The sequence below is a fragment of the Pangasianodon hypophthalmus genome, chromosome 8 (genome assembly GCF_027358585.1).
Source record: "Pangasianodon hypophthalmus isolate fPanHyp1 chromosome 8, fPanHyp1.pri, whole genome shotgun sequence".
In the NCBI taxonomy this organism is placed as follows: domain Eukaryota; kingdom Metazoa; phylum Chordata; class Actinopteri; order Siluriformes; family Pangasiidae; genus Pangasianodon; species Pangasianodon hypophthalmus.
Genome location: NC_069717.1, coordinates 1,745,570 through 1,765,569, shown reverse-complemented (window position 1 = coordinate 1,765,569; position 20,000 = coordinate 1,745,570). Strand labels below are relative to the sequence as shown.

Genomic DNA, 20,000 nt, shown 5'->3' with positions numbered 1-20,000 from the left:
TCACACACTGTTATCTATAAACATGGACAAAACAGCCACAGCTCCGTCTCAGCTTCACGTCAGGATCAGTCCCAGGTGGCATGGGGCGTGGCCTGAAGCCTGGAGGCGGAGCTGTATGCTAATAATGTCATTCCCATTATTAATATGAACTCATTGTGTTATTTTAGGAAACTGTTCATGTTGAAAAGGTGTTACTGAGACACAATATGCTTCCCATACGTGTCCTTTACCCACACCGCTCCTTTAAACACACATACAAGACTTTATTATCCATTAATTACACTGAGAAATGAGTGTAAACTCCACTCGCTGCCCGAGGTCAGGTCCTGAGAGGTGATTAAATGATGTGGATGTCAGTGAGACGTTTTAGGTAATTTTGGTAAAAGTAAAAACACTCGGATGTGCTGGAGCTGACGAGGTGAGGAGAGGTGAGGCTGAAGTTCACAACAGAAAAATGACACTTTCACCACATCGTAATTACACTGAGAGAGTATTAACTCCTAAATCCTCTTCTGGACATAAAGCTAAACGATTTTCTGAGTGTTATTTAGCGAACACGGCTTGTTTTGACATTTGACTAAGACTGAGCTAAACCCCTGCTCTTCCTTAATGCTGTCTCTTTACTTCCTGTGTGTATTAGGTGTCATGTCTTTTGTTATTTTACTGGTCATTGAAACAGTCTATACACTTCAGTAATTAATAATATTGTTGTATAACAACTAGGATGGGCAAAGTGCTGAGAAATTAAACTTTATTAAAAGTATCCAGCCAAAACAGTTATTCAAAAAAGTTTCTCATTTTAAATGTACTTGAGTATAAAAAAGGAAATGTTTTTAACTGTAAAATCTCAAGTCAAACTAATTTTTATCACTTATCTAAAGCTGTTAGAAGATGATTTTTGTTTTATAGCAACTACACAGTTTTACCTGAACCATTATTCAATATCTGTAAGTTGTAAAAAAATCTGTAAAAAATTACCATTAGCTAGAATTTGATTCGCTGACTAGCCAGTTATGTTAGCTACTGGAATAGATGCTAGTCAAACCTGGCATTAGCAAAGAAAACAGGCTAATATAGCCAGTTAATGTTAGCAAATTAGCAAAACTTACCTCAGCATGCTTTTTCACATTAGATGGAGTCCAAATTTGGAGTTCTAAATAAAAAAGTAAGGCGTAAAAAGTAAAATTCTTGGAAATGTAATTAAAGAAAAAGCATTACATATGCAATTTCAATCATTTTTAACTCAAGTGAGGTAAAATACACCAAAATATTACTTAAGTATAGTAATGAAGTACATTACTCAAGTACTGTCCACCCCTGATAGCAAAACGTCGTGATGAATCTGCTTTTTGTGGTGGAAGAAATGGCCGGTATTAAAGTTCTGACACAATGTTCATCGTTTCTTTGCTTTACTTTTCTTTAATAGGTAATCTGTTGTATAAAAGCAATAGAACACTCTTGGTAGTGTGTTTTCATGAATAACTTGGTGATAACACACTTTCTCTCGTGTTCTCTTGCATAAATATCACTTAAGATGTTTATAGTCAATAATTTAATTCCATCCATGACATTGACAGTCGAGATATACAGGAAGTTCAGCCCTGCCAACCTTGATGTAACTTCTGCATTTTAACGTTCGAGTACGAAGCTATGAGTTATCATTCAAAATACTCAGAGTCTTCTTTATTTCCCCAATAAAAATGGCACACGAGCCAATAAATAACTCGTAACACCCTGTAAGCTCCGCCCCTTCCCCTCATCTCACCTTTCCCCAGCATTCTCATCTCAACTCGATATTCCCGCTTGAAAGATACTCTGACGCGACGCCCGCGCTTTCTGTCACGGTGAATGGACAATGTTTTGAGTTCATTAATGTGAAATAAAATCTATTAGTGTGTGTTTGACTTTCTAATATTAGACACATATAGAGATAACATCTGATTGTTATATTTATTAGGAATGCCACTGAAGAATTTAGTCAGAAAATAGCCAATAACAGCACTTTTTTTTGGTGTGTGTGTGTGTGTATGTGTGTGTTCCAGGCCATCTGGTGACTCCTTTAACACCCTGGAAGCGTTGAAGTCCCGGATCCGAGACCTGGAGAAGCAGCTGACTCGAGGCGACCGAATTAAATGTCTTATCTGCATGGTGAGACGTTAAGGCTACTAATCAGCCCCGGTTCTTTCAGTGCTGCTCAGGGACGAGCTTTTGTAGAAGTGTTAGTGTTTCTGAACAACATGCTCGCTTTAAAGAAAAAAGCTTTTGTCATTTTAAACATAATGTTACAGATGTTAGATATTCTCATTCACAATATGTCCCATACGATGATGTGTTATTGTGATGAAGTGGTTGTTGCACTGATGTTTGCAGGACTCGTATACGATACCGCTGGCTTCGATCCAGTGTTGGCACGTGCACTGTGAGGAGTGCTGGCTCCGTACGCTGGTGAGACACACACACACACACACACACACACACTCTTCGCAGTGGTATGATCTAACTCTCTAAGTTTTAATCTGAAGCACTCTGTTCAGTAAAGTAATCCAGTAACACTGTATGGAGGATTTTAGAACACCAGAACAACATTGTTTTCACCCTGTACGCCTGTACATTAATATTATTAACTTTTAAAAAAATCCAAATCATATTGCTGAACACACATTTTCTGTCCGAATGTAGCTAAATAGCTATTTAACTTTTTAACTATTTATTACTCACCATTTTGAATTGTTCTTAAGCCAACTCCTTCATGGCATTTTCCCTTCGGCTAGTTTCCAGCTAATTCACACGGACTGGATTAAAAAGATGTGAATTAGCTAGCTAGCTGGTTGTCTTAAAAATTTTAGTTAGATAGCTAGCCGCTTTGACTTGACTCAAATAATGACTGTAATAATGTTTAAATTCATTCAGTTCATTCAGTTTTCTAGATCGTTGCAATCTTAAACCAAACTTCTTCCAGTTACAAAATTAATTGGAGCACTGCAAAAAATGATTCTTAGCAAGTAAAAATCTCATGAATGTAGGGAAATTCAACTAATATTTCTCTTTATTAGATTGTTTCTAAACAAATATAAGGTTATTAAGCCTAATTCTAGATTTTTTTTTTTTCCACTTCAAGCTTGAAATTGTCTTATTCTTATACAGATAATTTTTCTAATTTCAAGTGTAGAAAGAAGCAAAATGATCAGCCAATAGGATTAGACAAGTTCAAGCTTTAGGAAATAAAGTCTAGGAATACACTTAAAGGTCTTATATCTGTTATATAATAATCTCATAATGAGAAATATCACTATATATCTTTATTCAAGATATCTTCTATATCTTGCTAAGATAACATTTTTCCATGAGTGGATAGCTAACATTCAACGCACTTGAATACATCATGAGTCCAGACTCCTAAACTAGTGCACTATGTAGTGAACAGGGCGTAATTTAAGCAATCCCTGCTATGTGTTGCTTTTTGATTAGATATTATATTGTATGTAAACGTTCACAGTTCCTTTAGATAAGTAAAGATGAAAGCAGAACTGAATCGTGTGTTCACAGGGAGCGAAGAAGCTGTGTCCACAGTGTAACACCATCACTTCCCCGGGTGACCTGCGGCGTGTGTATTTGTGACGAGGCCGTACTACAGCACCAGACAACATCCACTTCCTGAAGATGGCTTTCTGTCTTTTGGATTGGACATTGATTAAGAAAACTTCCTGTTTGCTGGAACTTGTTCTCCTTTATTCATGTCATGACACTCCAGTGTTTTATAAACGAGCTTGCCCAGTTGTCATTGTGTGCATTTAAATTTCATGTCTTTGGGTCGTATTCAGAGATTCAGAGTTGAGTTAAGCGCTGAGTGAGGATTTAACACAGAAATTACACATATCAGTATTCAGACATCAGACGTAACTACAGACTTAAGCACTGTTCAGGAGTTACGTGAGAGTTACACAGAGGCGTGTCTCAGTTACGCTTGAGTCTGACCGAGTGAGGAGCAGTATTAAGTCCAGCGCCGCTGTCTGACAGTTTGATGCAACCACAATATGTCACGCTGAAATGTATGTTCTGTACTGTGGAATGGCATTCAAGGACAATATTAAATACATAATTATGACACTATTCCTTAATGAATAATATCATCACGTTAAAGTCCATGAGAAAGTGATTTTTTTAAAAGGGAGAACATCGGAGGAGATGCATCTTAATCAGAGACATGGCTTATCACAAGGACCGAATTTTTTAAGTGTATAATGATGAATGAACTTAAAGTTTCTCTGTAAGCATAGCAGCTGAGCACTCGGTCAGATTATCCTTCAAAACAACGGCAGCAGGAGAGCAAAAAAACATGATTATTTTATTAATTTGACAAAAAAAAGTATCAGAGCACAATAAAAAGGCAAAATAACAGGAGCTGGATCAAGTGCTATTCTATATGCTGCTGATTAATAAGTGTGGAAACTGTTTTGTTAAATTAAACCAGTGATTATTGAGATAATTACAACTAGGACTTTTCATGCAGCAATATATTGGTGATATACGAGACTCTTCTTAGATTTATTTCTTTTTATTTGTTTATTTTTGCTTTTATGCTACATCAAGAAAAAGGTGAGTGTTTGTGTTTAAAGGCGGTGGTCTAGACGCTACTGAAAAACTCCGTCTCAGACACTTTTACTCAAGAACAACCTGGCAACCCCAGAGGTGTGAACTACACACAGGTGATTTTAATAATCTGAATGTGAAGCTCAGAAAATTCACTTCAGCAGCTGCGTAACTCGACTCTGAATACCAGGAACTTTCCCCACGGAAATACTGACTTAACTTTCGAACTCTGAATATGACCCTTTATGCCTGCACAGGTAGAAACAGACTTAAAGCCCGAGCATCACAGACAGGATGCTTTAATTAACAGAGATGCCCCTCACACACACACACACACACACACACACAATGTAAATATGTTAAGCAAGAGAACTTGTACATTTCTATGTTTACTAACTTGACCTGATTTTGTAATTTAATATGTTGAATAGATTTTCAGGAGCATTTATGACTAAATATGAGCCTGTAACTATAGAGTAAGATTTTAGTCACGTAAGTTTTACTATAATTAATTAGTAAATTTGTGTAAAACAGGATGTTACATTACAAAGAATTCTGATAGTTATTAGAATAATTTTTTTTTTAATCCTTCCAACAGTTAAATGCTACAAAAAAAGGGGATTAAGGGATTAGGACCCTAATGAACCGGGGACATGCTCCTATTCAGGACATGAAGATGTAGAACCTCAGATTTTTACATCTATACATTCAAACCTTCGTTATTTTAAATATATATCCTGGTAGCCTTAACACCTAAACAAGACAACATCGAAATACTTACTTGTTTTTTTTTTTCTTCTTTAATATACATGATATTAATAGTAATCTTGATATAAGAGCTCAGAGTGTTAAATTTGGGCTGATTCCACGATTAAGAGTTAATTAAGTGTAAATCAGAGTTAGCGTCAGAGAGTGTCGAGCCGTGTGTAGGTTACGAGGTGGACGAGACAGACGGCGGTGAGGAGGTGAGGACATGGACACCAAATCCTCTGCAGCTTTTTTACTGAGAAAAACAAAAAGTTTTCCACTCTGAGTCAAAGACTAAATATCGTAACTAAGCATTGTTACTTATTTAAGCATAAGATGTGAGTTTTCTTTAGCACAGCGTGTAGCGCTAGTTTTGTTCATGTCTGTACTGAGCGTCGGAGCGATAAAGCACTTTTCATAGTTTTGACCTGATATTAATGACTTGTAAATAAACATCCACATGTTTCACCAGAAGAGCTTTTTGCATTTTGGGTTTGTGCTTTGTGTTTATGGTTTATAGTAAATATTTTTTGGAAATCGATTCTTGATCATCTTCCAGTTTTAGAAGAACATGAGAAGATAACGAGTTGATTTTAGAGGTCCTGATGATGATGTTTGCATTTGTACAGTTTTCCACTTACTTAACCGTGTAAAGTGTCTGTTGCTTTTTACATTTAGAACAATTAATTTATAAAATATCTTAATATCAATCTTACAGTATTATAAATCATTATCTTGCCCTTGTTTGATACTGAAAATCTTCTGTAATCTTTTGTTCATTACCATAAAATTGACTATGTCACTTAATATTGGATCATCTTTACTAAATTATAAATCAGTCTTGTTGCTCACAGCCTCAATCCATATAACTGTTGAATCCTGGATTGTGATTGGTCAGAAGGTGTTGATTAATTCTCTATAACAGCAGCTCTGACAGTAGTGCAGCTGCAAATTACAGGTTTATATTAATGCACTCGCTCTAACACGTTATCGTTTCTATAGTAACAGCTCATTCACAGCGACTCGTACTGCGGAAGCTCCACACAAACGGATAAAAAAAACCTGTGTGTAATTGAAGGAGACGTTTATTTAACACTTATGGAAGGAGTCTCCAGCGTCAGCACTTTGTAACAGTCAGAGGTAAAGCTGTAACTTTAAGTTTTCTGCCATCTTCGGGACAGAGGAGTTTGCACTCTTTTTGCAGTTTCTCAGTAACATGACAAGCTTATTTTATTAACTTTGAGAGAGAAAAGAGAGAGACTTGTTAAGGAGTGACTGTTTATAGCTGCTATAACAGAAGTGAGAACAGGAACTAACTTGTTTTGCAGGCATTCCACCACACTGTAACTTTAAGTGGATAAAACATACAGTTTGTTTGCTTTAATAAATAAAAATTGTAATCTTTGGAAAATTGCTGTGCTACAAGAGGAATAAAACACTCAGGAGCATGCTGTGACAGGAAACTAATGAACTTCAGGGTGGTATCAGTCATTCCACTTCATCATACCACCCTGCCATTGATCGGTTTACTATAACAGGATGAAACAGAGTGTTTTTATTTACCTAGTTCATTAGAAAGTAATGAAATGTACTCCATCATACACACTTAATTAAAGTCACCATTTTGTGATCATTTGGGTCAGGTGTGTTTAAAATGTTAAAGTATACAATGAAAGCATGTAGAATATGAGTAGTACAGGACAAACAGGTAGCCATGTGTGCGTGTGTGTGTGTGTGTGTGTGTGTGTTTGTGTGTGTGTGTAGAATTAGGTTAACTGTGGATTAGCTCTGTCCTGGTCGGTGATGCTGGGTCATTAAATCCCATGATTGAGAACAGTATACTCACCTGCTGAAGTTTTATAAGCAACACTGGGCCCGAAAAAAGGATGGTGATCTAACCTGACATCTGAGAGAGAGAGAGAGAGAGAGAGAGAGAGAGCGACAACCTCAAGAAGCTACACATGACTAAAACTATACGTTCAGGTCAGTGTGCTTAAAAGACTTCCTTTTGAGAAAAGACAATATAAGATTTTCATTTATTATCATTTGAAGTAAATATAGTGTCAAAAATGTTAACAGGATAATATGAGATTTTTTTTAATAATAAGAAAAAGAAGAAGATGAATAAGAATAATATCTGAATTCCCGTTTGAGGAAATGACCTAGTGCTGGTTACATGACCTGTCAGGAGTCCAGAGAGCTGTTAAGCCCCGCCCACATCAGAGACAGACCATGTTACATGGTTATAATATCAACATGATAGGACACAAGAGACAGAAAGACAGATGGACAGATCAGGAGAGCTGTTATAAATGCCTGCGATCTGATTGGCTGGAGTGAGTGGGAGGCGAGGTGACTGTGTGGTTGTCATTAAGATGAGCAGTAAGTCTGAGAGTTACACACACACTACACCTGCACAGCATCGACAAGGTAAGGACTGTGATTTTATACTCATGGGTTTTTTTTATGTTTCTTTTGATTTGTTGTTGTTTTTTTTTACTTTAATACCTTTTACTATACAATGTCTTCATTATAACAATCACACCTGTGTGCTGTATGGTTTAATATACAGCATATGTTTATTTATCTGGAATATATTAGGATGAGACTTACTAATATCTTTTTAAAACCCAGGTCATAAATGCCCTGCATTTCAAAGGACAATAATCTTTTACCTAAGACTAGGATGCGTACAATGCTCCATTAATGAGTTGTCGTTTTTTGTCACTTCATTCGAACAACATTAGGCAAAGCATCCACAATACTGAATTATTCAGAATATTTGCCAAATGAGTTAATCAAGTCTATTATCGTAACAGTGTATAAATAGAATAAAGAGGTCACTCGGCTACTTCTGGTGCCTTAATGGTCACTAATCCTCTCCACCTAACTTCTTAAGGATGTTTTTAACTGCAGTTTGGATCAGTGTGACTTTATAGGGCACACCTACTTCCGAAGAGTGAACAGCTCTGTGTGTTTATGTGCATCTATGCCCTAGTTTCCAAATGCAACACTGCGGACCAAGACTTTGAATGTCGTGGTGTCTAATTATACCTGTATATTTCTTTATACCTATATTTGAACCCTTTTTGAACCAGATACAGGTCAGACTGTATACTGTTTATGGTAATATGCTAACATCAGTAAACAGTTTAAAGCTTTAAAAATGTGGATATGGAGCCACGACTGTATCTTCAGTAAGTACTCCATTCTTCTGAAATCTTGAAGTTTATCTGTAATGTAAATAATGGACATCGTTGAGAGACCAATAAATCGAGTCCCTGAAGTCTGAGTCTGAGTGGATCAGGACGTGTCCGCTTTTTCTGAAGCTCATTAAATGACAGAAGCTTTTCAAACTTATGGAAGTTTTCCTGAATCGTAACTTTTCCATAGAGCAGTTTAATCATTACAGGGGTGGACAAATCATAACTTAATTAGTTTGCCCATTATGCAACAGAAAGCGCCAATGTGATTGCCCAGTATCAGGTTTGGATTGTCCAGAAACCTAATTAACTAGGCTCAAGAGTAGTTAATGTAATTTTAACCCAATATATGGTGAACTAGATACAGTAGCTAGTGAAGTGCATTAGTACAGACTAAAAAAGGAGTGCGTACTTAAACCCTTGTGATGTCTTTGATCTAGCATATCTTGTCTGTGACCTCCAGAAAATGGCTGTAACATTTTGCCTATAAGCTGATTTTCTCTTTGCACATCAAAAATGTTTCCATTTGAATCTGTTTTCACCTTAACATGCCATTACCAGAGGTGTATAATAGGGTTTGTGCTCCCACTGCTCTGTATTCCACTCAGCTTTGTTTCTGTTATTACATCATTGTGCGTACCAGATTAATAAAAAAGGTCTTCTGAAATGTGTGCAGGCTAATTTATTTAACAAGTCAAAATAGTTTCTGCTGATGGCCTGAATGTATCCTCGATGGCCAGAATATATCTCCAATAGCCAGAATGTATCCTCAATGGACCAAATGTATCTCCAATAGCCAGAATGTATCCTCAATGGACCAAATGTATCTCCAATAGCCAGAATGTATCCTCAATGGACCAAATGTATCTCCAATAGCCAGAATGTATCCTCAATGGACCAAATGTATCTCCAATAGCCAGAATGTATCCTCAATGGCCAGAATGTATCCTCAATAGCCAGAATGTATCTCCAATAGCCAGAATGTATCCTCAATGGACCAAATGTATCTCCAATAGCCAGAATGTATCTCCAATAGCCAGAATGTATCCTCAATGGACCAAATGTATCTCCAATAGCCAGAATGTATCTCCAATAGCCAGAATGTATCCTCAATGGCCTGAATGTATCTCCAATAGCCAGAATGTATCCTCAATGGCCAGAATGTATCCTCAATAGCCAGAATGTATCTCCAATAGCCAGAATGTATCCTCAATAGCCAGAATGTATCCTCAATGGCCAGAATGTATCCTCAATAGCCAGAATGTATCTCCAATAGCCAGAATATATCCTCAATAGCCAGAATGTATCCTCAATAGCCAGAATGTATCCTCAATAGCCAGAATGTATCCTCAATAGCCAGAATGTATCCTCAATGGCCAGAATGTATCTTCAATGGCCAGAATGTACCCCTGAAGGTTAGACTGTAACCATGATTGTCAGAATGATTCCTTGATAACCAGAAAGTATCCCAAATGGCTAGAATTTATCCTGGATGGCCAGATTGAATCCCTGTTTCCCAGAATGTTTCCCTGATAGTCCAACTGTATCCCTGATAGCCGGAATCTGTCAATGATGACCAGGATGTATCCCTATGGCCAGAATTATACTTGATGGCCAGAATGTATCCCTATGGCCAGAATGTCCCATTGGTTGTTGTTTAGCAGTTGGTGCATTTGGGAACTAGTAGCACATTCTAGCTGTGTGTGGTGCCACCAGCATGTTATACTTAAATGTACACCCATTGGCAGTGGTGGCTCAATGGTTAAGGCTCTTGGTTACTGATCAGAAGGTCAAGGGTGCAAGCCTCAGCACTGCCAAGCTGCCGCTGTTGAGCCCTTGAACCCTTAATCCTATCTGATCCAGGGGTGCCGTATTATGGCTGACTCTGTGCTCTGATCCCAACTTCCTAACAAGCTGGGCTATGTGAAGAAAATAATTTCACTGTGCTGTAATGGACTGTATATGTGACAAATAAAGGCTTCTTCTATCAATTAAAATCACACTGTGAAAGACAATAGTGTGATAAGGGTGAATAGTGTGATAAGTAAATTGATAAACTGGCCACTGAATCAACTAAAAAGAAAAACTCAGACACATAATCTGCTTTTCCTGGGTGCCCATGCTAGTGCTTTGTCCACCCTTGCTTTTAGTTGTTTAGCGACACTTGACTAGTCATTAATTGACACTTGACTGCCTACTGTCAGCTACTAAACAAATATTCTCATTTGTCTAAGCAACAAACCCCATTATATTAAGTAGATGTATTACCAGTGACCAAAAATTATGTCTTAAATATGCAAATAGCAAACATGTTGCAGGTTATGTGACTTGTGCACAATTGTGTCTCCTTGCCTAGTAGTTTGTGCACTATATGGGAGAGTTTTACCATGTGTTTGATTTATTTCACAGAGAGATGCCAGGACCGAGGCCTGTAGTTCTGAGTGGCCCCTCCGGAGCAGGGAAAAGCACTCTGCTCAAGAGGCTGATGCAGGAATATGAGGGAGTGTTCGGATTCAGTGTCTCCCGTAAGCAACAGTGGCTTGTGTAGCCTTTAATTATGTTTAAGCCGCCCTTATACCCTCATCCAAACAGGCTTACCAAACCTTCAGTAGGTCAGAAAAGCACTTATCTGTAACATGAGAGTAATGCTCAGGTGGATCTTGCCCAAGTTTGCCCTTATTCTTCATGGAAACTCAGGTTCCAGTATTGCATTTCTTACTATTTTTCATGGGTCAAATGCCATGGTAAAAGAGTTTGTGTACTTCATTGAGCCTCAGGACTATTTCACTGAGACTATAACGCTACAGACGGCCACCACTGTCAGACCTGAAGATGTCAGACAAACAACAAACTTAACCCCCCATGAAAGGGACAAAACAGAGTAACTCTGCCCACCTTAGAACTACCATGACCCAATCCAGGACCCAGGCATCCTTGGACCAGACAAGCTCCTAGCGACTGTTATGTGCAATGCCCTGGGAAGAGGGTTATGCTCAATGCCAGTCAGGCAGCAAGCTTTGGATGGACAGTTTTAGATGGATTAGACCTTGGTAGAAAGTCACTTTGCTGGTTAGGAAAAGCCTGAGTTATTGTGTTAGTTGGAAAAGTATAGATCAGCTATAGTCTGCCTTACATCCACACACAGTATGGGTTCTGGTACCAAACGTTTCCACCAAGGTTGGTGTCTCTCCTATTCTGGGGAGAAAATGACATTGTAGATATGTGGAGAGGAGTTATTGGGAGAAGCAAGTCCAGAGGCAAGTGTGGGGGAGTGTTGACCTCCTCTGGAAAAATTGTTGAGTGGTGGAAGCTCTCTCACAGACTCCTTAACCCAGTGGGAATGCCCAGAGTACTCCATCTCTGGGGCTGAAGTTATGGTAAGCATTGGTAATCTAAGAAATCTTGGTAGCAGCAAGGCTGCAAGAGAGGATGTGATTAAGCCAGAGATGTTGGAGCTGTTAGATATGTTGTGGCATCATTAACATGTGCCTATGGACTAGAAAACTGGCAAGGGGACTAAAGGCTGGGTTCCAATTTTGTGGTTTTATAGACAGGATATCAAGCTGTATTGGAGGCTACTGGGTTTCCAGTGTGAAGGGCGAGAAGCACCTTCAGTCTTTGGCGATAGTTCTCTTCTGGAGAAGAGTTGGATGTTCCCTTTAGGAGTGGGTAAAGAAAACTTGCTTTGTTTTCTTAAATCTGTGTTCTTAAACTTATTTATGGTCCTGAGTCATGGGTGATGACAGAAATAATAAGGTTGTGGGTACAGGGACAGAACTTGGATTTCTTTACAAGGAAGGCTTGGAGTAAAACCAATGCTCCTCTAAATCAAGAGGAACCAGATCAAATTGTTCAGGGCTCAGGGCATGGAACGTTACTTGGGAACATGGCAAGGGAATCCAGTTGGAGCTGGAATCTTTGACCTGTTGTCACTAAAACCTTCACCAAGTGAATGTTGTCATTTTCCATCACCAAAAGTGGATGAAAAATGAAAGAATGAACTAATGAATGACTTTTTTACTGGCTCTGATGAATTTATGAATGTCAGGACTGATCTTTTGTCTTGCAGATACAACCAGGAATCCTCGTCCTGGAGAAGAGAACGGAAAAGGTAAATCTGTCAATTTCACGCGTCCCCAAAACCTGAACCCAATGAAATGTATAAAAGTGAAAATAAAAATAGTGACATTTTATAGTAAAGAAAAATAAGGCTATTATCTTACAGCTGGGTCTAAACATCTGAGTTCCAAGATTCTTCAAAACAATTAAGAATATTCTTCAAAACAATTAAGAAAATTCTTCAAAACAATTAAGAATTATGTGTAAACAGGACATTTAGACAGGTTATAGACTGTCTGTTAGACTGTCTCAGCTTTAAATAATAGACTCTTAAACAAGGATCAAGGAATTTTGGACTCAGCTGTGTGTCCTGAAAGCTTCTTTCTAACCATGATTCCCTTTTTCAAAACCAGAGGGTTAAATTTTGCAAGACACTGACAGTGAACGGTTGCTGCTTCTTACTCCCAAGTGAACTGTGTCTGAAAATGGGGTAAAAAAAATTGACGTATTTTGTCCCCTTTGTCGTTTTCTCTGTAGGACTGAATTGTCTCCCAATGCTTCTGGGGGCGACGTTACTGCCCGTAGCAGACGTCCTGTCCTCTGTATCATCTGAAGGTGTAGATCTGATTTCAGAAATCTCTCATTAGTCCAATCGTTAACGTGACAACAGAGTGATGGGGGGTTACTTTCATCTTTCTCAAATCCAAAATATTCTATACAATTCAGGCAGCATTTTTTTCTGAAGATTTCATCAATGTCAGTATGCACTTTGGAGTAAAAAGCTTTTGAAAATAGCCCCTCTGTTTTATAGATGTCCCTGTTTACCCTGAGTGACTCTACCTGACCAATTATTAGCATTTAACAACAGATCAATTATGTTCTATATATTGTAAAAAGAAATAATGTTATGCAATAATGTTATTTAAAAGATTTAAAACAGAGTGGCCAATCGTACTAACAAAATCTTGCTAAGTGCTAGCTTACAGTATATTAGCTTGTATGGTTATCATACCATTATAGCATTATTACCTATTTTTAAAAAAATGTCCAAACTATTCGTTTAAGAACTGTAAAATTGACCTCTCCTGTAGAACTGTGTGTGTGACTCTTGTCATTTTTTACTTTTGTGTTGTGTTTTTTGTGCTGTGTGTGTGCTGTGGATTTTTAGGTTATACCACTACCCTTGGCTGTTGGGAGAAATCATCACAGTACAGTGCGGAGATGGTATAACACACCTTACTAATCCACTGTGTCCTAACAGTAATCCTCCATCTGCTCCCCTCCACAGATTACCACTTCACCACGCGGGAGAAGATGCAGGAGGGCATCAATAACGGCGATTTTATCGAGAACGCAGTGTTTTCAGGAAACATGTATGGCACCAGGTAAAGCCTATCATCCATTTGAGGCACTGTTATGGTTTTTTAGGAGTAGATAGAAGTTCAGAAGAAAGCAGTATAGTCTTTTGCACATCTTTCTCTACCTCTATGATTATGTGTAGCTCATCTCAGGTAAAGCAGCTGTTGCTTTGTACTCACTCGCTGACATTTAATCTAAATCAGATCCTTGAAAATTCGTATGTCAGTGGATGATACAACTCCTATGCTAAGAGCATAAATGATAAACAGCATATTCTACCCTGAGTCACACACACCAGAGCCCTGAAACCTTGTTTGCAATTGGCGCACTAGACCAAGGGTCGTGAGTTTGCAGGTCAAAGGTCACCTAAATAAAGTCGGCAAAGAGTGAACGCAACCTCTTCCAGAAGCAAAATCATGTGTTCTTTCCCTTTCAGTGAATAGGCTTTTCCAAAGGTGAATATTACACTATGTAACTATGTAGAATACGTTGTTTTTTCTGACTTTATGTGAACAAAAAGACTCACAAATTTGCCTGTTTTCACAATGAAAATAGGTAAATTTCAAAATACCAGTGTCCTGGTCACAAGAGCAAAGTTTGAGAGGAATAATAGCCATTTTCTATACTTCTGAGGCATAAGCAATTAGAAAATAACACTTACTACCCAGGAACAAAAACTGTGTTCCACAGTGTTATCTGTGTTCTGTCACTGCTTTAGCTGAGAAAAAAGAAAAGCATCATTTTCAGGTGTTTCCAATATCAGGTAGCAAGAGGTCAAAAATCACAAGTTCTATGGCTTAAACATAAATATTGGTATCAGACCCAACTATGTATTTATTAATACGTGTTCTTGCTCTTAATCTTCTCTTACGACATGCCAGTCTTCTTGATTGGCTTCTTGATTGGTTAATACATTTGAACCATGTAAACACACTTCACAGTGAGATTTAAATTTTTCAGAAGCATCTACTTTAACGAATCCTGTCATTTCTCCTGATAGTAAGTCGGCCATAGAGGACGTTCAGGCCCAGAACCTGATCTGCATTCTGGACGTCGACCTTCAAGGGGTGAAAAAAATCAAGCAGACGGACTTGAACCCCATCTACATCTCCATCCAGCCTCCATCTATTGAGATCCTGGTAAGATGCAGACATTAAATGAGATAAAAATACTAATAAATTGATAAACAGTTATAAAAAATGTGGGTTTCTTTTCAGGAGCAGCGTCTCAGAGACAGGCAGACAGAGACAGAGGAAAGTCTACAGAAACGTCTGGAAGCGGCCCGTATTGACATGGAGCTCAGTAAATCTCAAATTAATCCATTAATTCATTATTATACCACAGCGCTGTTGAATTTTGGATTCTGATTGGTCGCCAGGTGTTGGTTAATTTTCAGCTCTGACTGTAGTGCAGCTGCGGCTCACAGGTTTATATTAATGTACTTGTTCTAATACATTATCGTGTGTAATCGTTGACATGGTGAAGTTTTCTGTAAAGACATATATATTTAACATCTGTGGAAGGAGTCTCCAGTGTCAGCACTTTGTACCAGTCAGAGGTAAAGCTGTAACTTTTTAAGTTCTAAGTTTTTTAGCTGCTACAACATAAATGATAACAAGAACTAACTTCTTTCTCAGATGTTACACAAATATAACTAGAAATCGATTAAAAAAGTATGATATCGTCTTCTTTAATAAATAAAAAATGTAACCATTGGCTGATTGCTGTGGTATAAAGGGAATAAAAGTCAGTGTCAGGATGGTAACAGTAAAGCCGCTTCATCACACCACCCTGTCGTTATTATTTTCCTAAAGCAGCATGACATGGAGTGTTTTATTCCTTACATATCATACTTCTATTTTCCAGTTCTTTGGTGGTACTGATACCATCTCTCTCTCTCTCTCTCTCTCTCTCTCTGTGCAGGTAAAGAACCAGGCATCTTCGACATTGTCATCATTAATGATGATCAGGACAAAGCCTACGAGAAGCTTAAAAGTGCTCTTATTGAGGTAATTCTGGAAAAAACAAAAGAAACGTTTGATGAAAAATCACATGTACACAATGTGCCATCAAACATGTTTGGAGTCTGAAGTTTGCTTCTGTAATATTGCACTGGAGTAACCAGTCATGGAAATCTGTCTCACCCAGAATCATTTCCATAAACATACATGCAAATATTCACATACTTGCTCCAACTGATGCTGTTAATCTCCGTCATCGAATTGCTATATAAACGATTTTGTAAAATAGCAGTGAGAGTCTAAATTTACCCTTTTAATTTTAAAGTATTTCCACTTCAACATCCAGCTTTTAGTTTTCCGCCTACTGATTCCGGTTGTCTAAGATGGCCGTCCCCATAACACTCCAGCGTTCAGCTACACTGTGAAGTTTTGTTCATGATTATAGAAGACAGTAAGTCACATTGTGTCCTAAACCACACCAGCAGAAGAACAGGACGTGGTTTAAGGCTCACGTTTACACAGCAGGCTTTAGGTGACTTCCATTACCTGCTAAATTAACTTTGTAACTGCATCTCAAAATTACAGAAGCAAACTTCAGACACTGAACACATCCTGGTTTCTGAGTACATCTGGGTTAAAAATGAGCCATTTGGGATAAAGATCAAATTTAATTATTTATTGAACCATTTCTTTAATATCTGTGCTGTCATGTACGTATGTCGCTATCCTAATAATTGACTCTTTACAGGAAATTCAGAAGGTTCAGGATGCTAAAAAGTAAGAGAAGGAAAAGAGCAATCTTGTCCTCTTGGGAACGGACACGGAGCCTTTCCTTCCAGCCTTCGAGCAACACAAATCTATTCACATTTCATTGATGAGAGAAACAATCAACACGGCACTGAAATAAACTTTTACAAAAAGTCTTTTCGACATACTACGTCATACGACAACCTGTCATGCTAACAATGCTGCTGAAAAACTTCAGTGTGAGTTTCACACTTTAACATTATTTACATTATTAATGTGAAACCACAGTCTTAAGCGTATGACTATATAATCATGGGTGCAGTTATTAGAGCAGCATTTTATTCTTGTATGTGTAAATATACAGACTACAAACATATGGCTGGGTTATGATAATAACAATGCACTAGAATTTTGTGGAATTAGAGGTGCTACAGGATAAACCTCATTTAGTCTATCGATACTGAAAATAAATGTCTTGAATGTGACTTGAATGTTTATGTGAATAAATGTGTGTACACTGATACACATACACCTGTGCAGACTTTTATTATTATCTTAAGACAGCTCATTTATTAATAAAATATAGCATTTCAGAAGAAATAGTGTTGGAAATATTGACTGTTCTTCACTTTGTTATAGCAGCCAAGTGATGTTACTATTGTTGTATACACTTGACATCATAGCCCAATACTAAAGAGCAAAAGTACTGATAACTGTGATCTTGAAAAGTGTTCTTGATCCTACTCAAAACAGACTATGTGTTTCTATACACCAAAATGAATCTGTCTGTTGATGTTGTTGACAACTGCAAAATACATACTTCCAATAAATAAATAAATCACATTTTTATGCTATTGCTAAATATTGAAGAACACAGAAAGTGCATCAGAATTGTTACACAGAATATTATGAGATAACTATTTAACTACATCGTACTGCTGAAGCCGCCGCCATTTTGAGTGTTTTCCCGAAGCATGACATTGCAACGGTCAGGTGGTACAAGTCACAGCTCTCAGAAAATTCCTAGTTTACAAGTTGTAATTACGAGTTCTACGAAGACGTGAACGCTTTTTACAAGTCAGAATCTTGTAATTACGGTAATTATGACATGGCATGAACACTGCTTAAGGACCCTGGCTACACATTGGGACAATGATGACTCAATTTCCAGCGACATGACTACATACTCATGTTGTAAAACGTCACCACTGGCATTTATCAACAACAGGCAGGACCGATATGTTTGATATTATATGTCGTATAAATTTGTTAGCTTGATCACACAGGATCGTAGGCTTGCTAGTGGATTTTTTAAAATCATGAAACACTTAAAAGTCGTTAGACATAAACAAACCGTATATAGAACGTCAAGTAAAGTTAAAAATCGCTAATGTAAGTAACCATTTGAGAGTTACAACGATAAGCTACTATATTCGTGGACGAAGTTGGCTGAGAGTTCGTCCGCCATTTCGTTCGAACTGAGAGACTTCAGAACATAATGAGCATCGATGCTCCCTGGTTCTTGCGGTGCATTGTGGGATTTTTTAGGGAACGAACGTTCCAGTGCACTGGAAAGATTTTGCGATTGAGACAGAACTTAAAATGGCCGCCTCCCTGATCAGCACCCTGACTACTGAACTAGGGAGCTGACTGAGGCCCAGTGACAAAGGAGTAGTTTGTTTTAGGCTCGCTAGAAAGCTTGTTTACCTCAACTTTATTACAAAATACACATTGCTGCTGGTTTTAATTAAAAATATATAATACTTAGTGTTGTAATGCAATGTTAGCTAGCTACATTTAACTTCAAATATTTAATATCAAATATTTAATGATGATATTAACTGGCTAACAGTAGCACAGTACTGCACTTAGGCAGCTAGCTAGCTTTACTCATAAACTTTTATAATGTGTAGTTGTAATAACTTTTACACTATTGAATATTTAATGTTAAACAGTCTACAGAGTTGAAAAGTGGTGATGTAGCATCAATTGTCAGATTAATCAGATTGTGCGGTTAAATTTTACTCTGAGGTCAACACAAGCTAGCTAATGAAGCTAGAATCTTCTAACTTAAAGCGAATAGCTTCTGTGTCGTTTGTAAACGAGTCGAATCTTTGAGTCGGCTCTTGAACCGACTCTCAATTCAAAGAGCCGTTTTCTTTCCCCCAAATGAACACAAGACAAATATAGCACATCCTGTGACGTGTTCGGTGAAAAATCATGAGTACTGTGAATTTATGATTATCTAAAGCCGTTAATCATACACAGTGCAATCGTGATCGAAATGAATCAAAAGGAATAGATTCAATCTCGGTTCTTGTACCTCTCGCGCATGCGCATTTGAGCAATCGGAGTCAATCATTAAAGTAAGGATTTTATTAGATTTAAACTATTTCTAGTGCATCTGAAGATTGTTAAACAAAACAGGATATAGTCATGATAAAGGGTAGATGAGGAACAACAACGCCAAACTTTGAACTGAGATTAAATAAATAAAAGATTCGCACGTCTTACTGCCGTGTTTGTCCTACTGAGGACACCGTAGGCGTGAATGGCTGGAGTCGTTGCCTAGCAACATGAAACATCCTCATGACTCTGAGCACAGCTTTGGTAAACAATTACAGGTATTTTTATTATTACTTATTTATTTTATTTTATTTTCAGCTTTCATAACTTTTAAGTTTCACTTTAGGATCCAGAAACTAAAATATTTCTTGTTTTTATTGCACATAATGTCCGGAATCTAAATAAATCGTCCAGTTTGCTAGCTGAGAGCTAACTATCTGCCCTGACTGTAATAATAATAATAATAATAATAATAATAATAATAATAATAATAGCTATTTTTCTTGAGTAAACATCAGTTGGATTTTGGTAAACAAAACAAGATTTTTTTTTAATAATCATAAACATAACCATAACCATAAAATTAAAGAATCTTTTGTAACAGTTTGGTAAAGTGCCTCAGAGTCTGACTCTAAATCTTAATCTTAATCTGATTATGTATAAAACATATAATAACAAATGCAGAACAAATTTCTTGCAGATTTAAAGACAGCTATAAATAATGAGGTGCACACAGAAGTTTTAAAAAATGTGAAATCTGCATTAATCCTGATATTCATTACTGAGAAATGATCATCATCACATCATCAGGTGAAAATAACTCAAAGTAAAGACCTAAAAAAATTATTATTTTTTCTCAATCATGTGACCAGGGTGATGCGATCACACATCAGAAGACCTTTAAGGTGTGTGAAAGATTGTGTTTTGTGTGGAAGATTAGAGAAAAATGAGGAATTTTGTCTTTTTCATGATGGGATAAAGATGAATT

The 20,000-nt window shown here is 37.4% G+C and overlaps 3 protein-coding genes across 6 annotated transcripts in view; all 3 read left to right on the top strand.

Annotated features, from left to right (window-relative positions):
* rnf220b (ring finger protein 220b) overlaps positions 1 to 6,469 on the top strand; it is a 55,383-nt gene extending 48,914 nt beyond the window's left edge. The window contains exons 13-15 of one of the 3 annotated variants that reach the window (XM_053236526.1): positions 2,043 to 2,148; positions 2,371 to 2,445; positions 3,547 to 6,469. In XM_053236526.1, coding sequence (XP_053092501.1) covers positions 2,043 to 2,148; positions 2,371 to 2,445; positions 3,547 to 3,618 — 253 coding nt within the window. In that variant the 3' untranslated portion in view covers positions 3,619 to 6,469. The remainder of the gene's footprint in view (positions 1 to 2,042; positions 2,149 to 2,370; positions 2,446 to 3,546) is intronic. The other 2 variants (XM_034306341.2, XM_034306342.2) reach the window with 2 other exon arrangements.
* Positions 6,470 to 7,310: 841 nt separating this feature from the next.
* Positions 7,311 to 17,332, top strand: guk1b (guanylate kinase 1b). 2 transcript variants are annotated; one of them, XM_053235900.1, is made up of 9 exons: positions 7,311 to 7,767; positions 10,950 to 11,065; positions 12,610 to 12,651; positions 13,137 to 13,214; positions 13,888 to 13,984; positions 14,959 to 15,097; positions 15,176 to 15,260; positions 15,882 to 15,967; positions 16,668 to 17,332. In XM_053235900.1, the coding sequence occupies exons 2-9, from the start codon at positions 10,954 to 10,956 to the stop codon at positions 16,698 to 16,700; spliced, it is 672 nt and encodes a 223-aa protein (XP_053091875.1). In that variant the 5' UTR covers positions 7,311 to 7,767; positions 10,950 to 10,953; the 3' UTR covers positions 16,701 to 17,332. The 2 variants fall into 2 exon arrangements, with proteins under 2 accessions (XP_053091875.1, XP_026783742.1); XM_026927941.3 differs by lacking the exon at positions 13,137 to 13,214 and having other exon boundaries at positions 7,314 to 7,767; positions 16,668 to 17,328.
* Positions 17,333 to 19,094: 1,762 nt separating this feature from the next.
* Positions 19,095 to 20,000, top strand: part of armh1 (armadillo like helical domain containing 1) — an 8,618-nt gene continuing 7,712 nt past the window's right edge. The window contains exon 1 of the mRNA XM_053236287.1: positions 19,095 to 19,290. Within this exon, the coding sequence (XP_053092262.1) occupies positions 19,256 to 19,290 (35 nt within the window). The 5' untranslated portion in view covers positions 19,095 to 19,255. The remainder of the gene's footprint in view (positions 19,291 to 20,000) is intronic.

Coding starts and splice junctions, on each gene's coding strand:
- guk1b (XM_053235900.1), top strand. CDS start 10,954: ATGCCAGGACCGAGGCCTGTAGTTCTGAGTGGCCCCTCCGGAGCAGGG. Junction 12,652..13,136: donor TGGAGAAGAGAACGGAAAAG/GTAAATCTGTCA, acceptor TTTTCTCTGTAG/GACTGAATTGTCTCCCAATG. Junction 15,968..16,667: donor TTAAAAGTGCTCTTATTGAG/GTAATTCTGGAA, acceptor GACTCTTTACAG/GAAATTCAGAAGGTTCAGGA.